This window comes from Austrofundulus limnaeus, unplaced genomic scaffold (assembly GCF_001266775.1).
Source record: "Austrofundulus limnaeus strain Quisiro unplaced genomic scaffold, Austrofundulus_limnaeus-1.0 Scaffold235, whole genome shotgun sequence".
Lineage (NCBI taxonomy): Eukaryota > Metazoa > Chordata > Actinopteri > Cyprinodontiformes > Rivulidae > Austrofundulus > Austrofundulus limnaeus.
Window position 1 is genome coordinate 252,642 of NW_013952637.1, and position 7,376 is coordinate 260,017.

The 7,376-nt window shown below is 42.3% G+C and overlaps 1 protein-coding gene across 1 annotated transcript in view; it reads left to right on the plus strand.

Annotated features, from left to right (window-relative positions):
- Window positions 1-7,376, plus strand: part of mocos (molybdenum cofactor sulfurase) — a gene marked incomplete in the record, with an annotated part of 11,867 nt that overhangs the window by 2,542 nt on the left and 1,949 nt on the right. Inside the window, 11 exon segments of the mRNA XM_014019881.1 lie at window positions 712-869; window positions 942-1,031; window positions 2,258-2,324; window positions 2,411-3,049; window positions 3,120-3,196; window positions 3,279-3,478; window positions 3,572-3,688; window positions 5,372-5,725; window positions 5,795-5,957; window positions 6,038-6,116; window positions 6,224-6,348. Coding sequence (XP_013875335.1) covers window positions 712-869; window positions 942-1,031; window positions 2,258-2,324; window positions 2,411-3,049; window positions 3,120-3,196; window positions 3,279-3,478; window positions 3,572-3,688; window positions 5,372-5,725; window positions 5,795-5,957; window positions 6,038-6,116; window positions 6,224-6,348 — 2,069 coding nt within the window.

Here is a 7,376-nt window from a genome sequence, read left to right on the forward strand (position 1 = left end):
GTTGTAAAGTAACTAAGTACAAATACTTAATACTTTGTTACTCTAAGTAGAATTTTTGTGTATCTGTACTTTAATTATTTTTCAGCCTACTTTTTACTTCTACTAATTACATTTTTAAAAAAGACAAGAAGTAGAAAGTCGTTACTTTTATTTCATTTTTGCTTGTTTTCATTCCAGCTTGTTATTATAAAAAAATAAAAACTATCCATATAAACTGAGCCTCCTAGATAGAGTGAATTTGACTGTGGTTGAATGAGAAGTATAAATATATAAAACTCTGATAGTGTATTAATACAACAATCATTTCTGCAGTTTTTGGGGAGGTCACCTCCTAATCAATGTCCTTACAGAAAATCTAACTGCTCATTTTAAATCTATATTTTTACTTTTAATATTTAAGTACAAAAAATATCAGACACTTTAAGACTTTTACTCAGGTAATATTACTAAAGGAGACTTTAACTTTTACCAAAGTAATGTTTTGGTAAGATACTTGTACTTTTACTCAAGTATCACTTTGTTGTACTTTATACAACACTACAAAAGTAGAAGTTGGTCAGTTTGCACCCTGCACCTGAAGGCCCCCCTGCTGCCTTTAGTCTGGGCCCCTACAGTCCTTAACTCCGCCCCTGCAGGAGGACGGCTTTAACTTCACTCTGACATGAACCCAGGACTGGACCCTGCTCCCTGACCATGGTCCTGTGTGCGCAGCTGCTGTGTGGGTCTCAACATGGACCTGCAGAACCTCAGCTCGGAGGAGTCCGTCCAGAAGCTGCTCTCTGTGGAGACCTTCCTGCAGATCTGCGGTCAGTACGGGTACGGAGGAGACCTCCAGGACGTGGTGGCGCGGGAGTTTCCCCGGATCAAAGGTCAGGAGGATGAGTCAGAGCTGAAGGATCGAAGCGCTTTTTGTTTTGTTTACTTTGTTTGTTTGTTGACAGGAGTGACGTATCTGGATCACGCAGGTGCCACTCTCTTCCCGGAGTCTCTGCTCAGAGATTACTTCCGGGACATTTCCACCAACGTTTATGGTGAGGAGAAATAAATTATTTACATKATCTCCCGCCGCGGGAAACAACAGGGCTTTGATGTTGATTTGTCTGTTAGCAAAATATCCCACGAACAAGTTGTCAGGGAGTGAAACCTTCATGAGATAATTATTAAATGTTTTTGATATGGCAAAAAAAAAGAGATAACAATTATTTTTTTTTCATATCGTCCGATCACGATTAACATCACGATTTTTTTGTTAACCTAAAAAGTGACTGAAATAAAAAATTTAACAAATAGCTACAGAAATAAAAAATAATGGCTGTTATTTCACTTTCACTAATATAACAAATAGCTGTGGTTCAGTAGAACCAATCAATAAGTTGTTTTCTTTCTGCCTGTAGGAAAACAACAACAACGTATTAATGATGACATCATCATTAAACTGTAGTTCTGTCTGTAGTAAAACAACATATTAATGATGACATCATTATTAAACTGTAGTTCTGTCTGTAGTAAAACAACATATTAATGATGACATCATTATTAAACTGTAGTTCTGTCTGCTGTAAAAACAACATATTAATGATGACATCATCATTAAACTGTAGTTCTGTCTGCTGTAAAAACAACATATTAATGATGACATCATTATTAAACTGTAGTTCTGTCTGCTGTAAAAACAACAACATATTAATGATGACATCATTAAACTGTAGTTCTGTCTGCTGTAAAACAACATATTAATGATGACATCATTAAACTGTAGTTCTGTCTGCTGTAAAACAACAACATATTAATGATGACATCATTAAACTGTAGTTCTGTCTGCTGTAAAAACAACATATTAATGATGACATCATCATTAAACTGTAGTTCTGTCTGCTGCAAAAACAACAACATATTAATGATGACATCATTAAACTGTAGTTCTGTCTAATGTAAAACAACATGTTAATGATGACATCATTATTAAACTGTAGTTCTGTCTGTTGCAAAAACAACAACATATTAATGATGACATCATAATTAACAAACTGTTGTTTTCTTCCTGTCTGCAGTAAAACAACTTATTAATGACATCATTATTAAACTGTAGTTCTGTCTGTAGGAAAACAACTTATTAATGATGACATCATCATTAAACTGTAGTTCTGTCTGTAGGAAAACAACATATTAATGATGACATCATTATTAGTTCTGTCTGCTGTAAAAAAAACAACAGAATGATGACATCGTCTTGAAACTGTTGTCTTCCTGCCTGCAGGAAACCCTCACAGCCATCACCCCAGCAGCAGGCTGACACACGACACGGTGGAGCGAGTCAGAGACAGGTGAGACCTGCTGACAGCCTGAGACTCTGCAGCGGGTCGGCCCGGCGCCGCCTCGCTCCGGTAAACCCGTTCCAACTTTCTTACAGGGTGTTGCAGCACTTTAACACCACCTCTGAGGAACACTCCGTGATCTTCACCTCTGGCGCCACGGCCGCCCTCAAGCTGGTGGCTGAGAGCTTCCCGTGGCGCCGGCAGACGCAGCGCGAGGCGGGGAGCTGCTTCAGCTTCCTGACCGACAGCCACACCTCCGTGGTGGGCATGAGGGGGCTCGCCTCGGGCCTAGGGGCGACCGTTCTCCCCGTCACCCCAGAGCAGCTGAGGAGCGGCGAGGGGGCGGAGCTTCAGGGCGACGCTTGCCAAACGCCACATCTTTTCTGCTTCCCGGCGCAGAGCAACTTCTCAGGCAGGAAGTACCCTCTGAGCCTGGTGCGGGACATCCAGGCCAGGAGACTCCGCCCCGCCTCGGACCTGCGGGGCCGCTGGTTCGTGCTGCTGGACGCCGCCTCCTACGTGGGCTGCTCGCCCCTCAACCTGCAGAGCTGCCCTGCCGACTTCGTCTGCGTCTCTTTCTACAAGATGTTCGGTTTCCCCACCGGTCTGGGCGCTCTGCTGGTCCGGCGCCGCGCCGCCGGGATGCTCAGGAAGGCCTACTTCGGAGGCGGCACAGCAGCAGCTTACCTGYCTGCAGAGGATTATTATGTGCCGACAGCAGCCGTCTCTGACAGGTAATGTGTTGTAGGAGTCCAGCAGACACGTCTCCTCACTCTGAAGGGGTTGTGTTTTATTTCCTGTCAGGTTTGAAGACGGAACCGTCTCTTTCCTGGACATAATCGCTTTAAATCACGGGTTTGAGTCTCTGCTCAGGATCACAGGTACGKCCCACTCCTTCCTAATGAGAGCTGCTTTCTGAGTAATAGCACAAGCTTTATTGTCTTTATCCATCTGTGCCTGCAGGGAGCATGCACAACATCCAGCAGCACACGTTCGGCTTGGCTCGTTACACTTACATGCTGCTCTCCAGCCTTCGCCATGGCAACGGGCGCCCGGCGGCTCAGATTTACACCGAAGGCYGGTTTGAGAGTCCGGGCGCTCAGGGAGCAATCCTGAACTTCAGCCTGCTGGATTCTGCTGGGCAGATAATTGGATATTCACAGGTGAATTTTAATGGCGTTCTAAGTCATAACAGCTTAATTTCGGCTGGTTTATGCACGAGACGTTCCACTTCATCCACGCTCCGCCGCCCTCAGGTGGACAGGATGGCTGCTCTCTACAACATTCATGTCCGGACCGGTTGTTTCTGCAACACCGGCGCCTGCCAGCGCTTCCTCGGAATCACCGACCAGCAGCTGAAGAGGAATCTGCAGGTGAGGCGAAAATATTACAGACCTGACAAGTTAGGTTTTCTGTCACACGCTGAGGGGCCGAATGACAGCCGAAACCTGCAGAAGCAGCTGAAACTGAGTTAAAGCAGAAAAAAGTAGCAAAAGGCTCGATAAAAGTAGCAAAAGGCTAGATAAAAGTAGCAAAGTAGCAAAAGGCTAGATAAAAGTAGCAAAGTAGCAAAAGGCTAGATAAAAGTAGCAAAAGGCTAGATAAAAGTAGCAAAGTAGCAAAAGGCTAGATAAAAGTAGCAAAGTAGCAAAAGGCTAGCTAAAAGTAACAAAAGGCTAGATAAAAGTAGCAAAGTAACAAAAGGCTAGATAAAAGTAGCAAAAGGCTAGATAAAAGTAGCAAAGTAGCAAAAGGCTAGATAAAGTAGCAAAAGGCTAGATAAAAGTAGCAAAGTAGCAAAATGCTAGCTAAAGTAGCAAAAGGCTAGATAAAAGTAGCAAAAGTCTAGATAAAAGTAGCAAAAAGCTAGATAAAAGTAGCAAAGTAGCAAAAGGCTAGATAAAAGTAGCAAATTAGCAAAATGCTAGCTAAAGTAGCAAAAGGCTAGATAAAAGTAGCAAAATTCTAGATAAAAGTAGCAAAAAGCTAGATAAAAGTAGCAAAGTAGCAAAAGGCTAGATAAAAGAGGCAAAGTAGCAAAAGGCTAGATAAAAGTAGCAAAAGGCTAGATAAAAGTAGCAAAAGGCTAGATAAACGTAGCAAAAGGCTAGCTAAAAGTGACAAAAGTGTCACTAGAAGGTAAATGTAGCAAAAGGGTAGTTGAGAGCTAAAAGTAATGAGATGCTAACTAATTGCAAAAAGTAGCATCCAACTAGATAAAATATGAAAGTAGCAAAAATCTATAAATACACTAGCTAAAATTAGCAGAATGTTAGCTAAAAACCAAAAGCAGCAAAAGGCTAAAAGCAAGAGGTTAATAGAGGCTAGCTAGAAATAGCAAAAGACTCACTAGAAGGTAAACGTAGCAAAAAGGCAGTTAAGAGCTAAAAGTAATGAATTGCTAATAGCTAAAAATAGCCATAAACTAGCTTAAAAATCTAAGCTGAAAGCAACATAGTGTTAGTTACATGCTAAACATCCAAAAAGACTACAAAAATGTTTCCAAAGGTAAGCTGGAAGGTAAAGGTAGCTAAATGTTAGCCAAAAGTACCAGAATGGTAGCTGAAGTGATAAAATGCTAACTGTCTGAATAGCAAAAAGCTAGCTAGAAGCTAAAATTGACAAAATGCTAGCTAAAAGCTAAAACTAGCAATAGACAAGCTAATCTATAAAAGTAATGTAACTCCAAATAAACAATAGCTAGAAATATAAAAGTGGTGTTAAATGCTAAAAGTCTGAAAAAGCTACAAGTATCAAAAGGCTTTCTAGAAGATAAAAGTGGCTAAAACGACTAAAATAACTAATAGCTAAAGGTATCAAAAGACAAGCTAAAAGATGAAAAGGAGCAGAATTCTAAGAACAAAAAGTATTAAATTGCTGATTAAAGGCTTATAGAACCAAAAGATGAAACATTAAAAAGCAGCTAGAAGCTAAAGGTACAAGAACAACAGCTGAAGCTAGAAGCAGCTATGAAGACAGAAACAGGTCCAGCTGCTGAAGCTGATTTTTAAAAAGAAGTGGAACTGGTTCTGTTTGGTTCTGTTTGGCTCTTGAAGGCGGGTCATGTCTGCGGGGACAGCGTGGACCTGGTGGACGGCCGGCCGACCGGATCCATCCGAGTCTCCTTCGGCTACATGTCCACATTCGAGGACTGTCAGAACTTCCTGAACTTTGTCGTGGAGTGCTTCGTGGAGAAACCAGTCAGAGTGGACCGGGCCAGGCTCCAGGAGCTCCGGGCGCGTCGAGCAGAAGAGGAAACTCTCACCGGTGAGAACCGCAGAACACCTGAGACGAAATCCACCGAAGAACCACGGGAAGAATCGGAACGAGAGGAGCTAAAAGTCCTCGGAGCCGCTCACACTCTGACCAACATCTTCATCTACCCCGTCAAATCCTGCGCTGCGCTCGAGGTTTGAAAACGAGCCGACCGTTTCCCTCCACCCTGTTCGGTCCTGATGGGACTCTGTGCTCTGGTCCAGGTCCAGGAGTGGCCCGTGGGCCCGCTGGGCCTGCTGTACGACAGGGTCTGGATGGTGGTGAACGGGAACGGCGTGTGTCTGAGTCAGAAGAGGGAGGCCCGCTTGTGCCWGATCCACCCTGAGGTCCACCTGGACTCCAACAAACTGGTCCTCCGGGCCTCGGGTCAGGAAGTCTCCAGGAGATTAACAGGAGTCTGGTTTCTCCTCTGAGTGTGTGAAAAGTTGTGTTTGTCGGTCCTGCAGGGATGGATCCGGTCTCCGTTCCTCTGGGATGTGACGTTCAGGYGTCTCAGATGTGTCGGAGGAAGGTTTGTGGCGACAGGTGAGCRTCTGAAAACATAGATCCTCCGTTTTTCGCAGCTTTTTCTCGACAACAAACAGTTTGACGTAAGTAAGACGTCCTGAATAMAGCGTCCCGTGTCCCCTCAGGGTGGACACGTTGGACTGTGGAGACGAAGCTGCGTCGTGGCTCTCGGAGTTCCTCGGTCAGACGTGCCGCCTGATCAGACAGAGTCCTGATTCCAGCCGAGGACTGAGGAAGACTCCTGATGGAGGTGTCTGACTAACAAACACTAACTGAGCTCTACCTGGTATTTCCTGCATAGAAAAAGTGTTTTAACTCGTCCTTTTATAAACACTGAAATGTACTACAAGTACGACTGASTAAATGTGACATAAAACAGAAATACTATTAAAATAAAAGAAAGGAAGTTTTACTCATGGATGAGTCGTGTGAGCAGCTGAACTCTCCCACTTTCCAACAGGGAATTCCCACTGGAGGGGTGTTCCAGTTTACATTTACAGCTTGTAAGTGGGAAATTCCCACTTCTCAGTACAACTGAGCTGCAGCAAAAGTAGCCATAGAAAATGTGGCGAAGCGGAGATTTTACTTGACAAATATCACCAGCAACTGTTAAACACTGTACAGCTCCACCTGGTGGTGACATGTCGTCATTTCACAGGTAAAATAATCAACGTGCATTATGGGAGATGTAGTTTATGATCAATGTGGGCTTTAAAGCTATGGAGAGCAGTTTTATTCAAAATGAAATAAATGAATAATGTTATTACTAAAGTATTAATAAATATTCCATCAAGTAAATATGTCCTTGATTAGAAGAACAATTATTTTGAACACCATAAGTATCTCTGCAAAACCTTTATAATCACAGAGTGACAGTCATTCAACTCGTTTATGGATATATGTCTGTGTTTTATTTATAAAAATGAACGTTTAATTATGAAGAAATGCCAGGCAGGCGAGTATCCCGCCTCTGGTGGTGAAACATCATTTCCTGAATACCGAACCACAGAGAAAACCCCGCCCCCTCATTTGCATATTGGACCATGAAATAGTAAAACGGCATTAAGTAAAAGGGGAGTTCAAAATAAAATTCCCTGAAATATGTAAAGTAGCTTTACAAAATAAATGTGTCTCAAAATAAAACTACGATATGTAATAAATAAGTAAATAAATAAATATGCAAATTTAAATATAAATACATAAATAATTTAAAGACATGCTAAAAATATATTTTAATTTTATTGATTTTGTTTTATTTCACAGGTACATGTATTTATT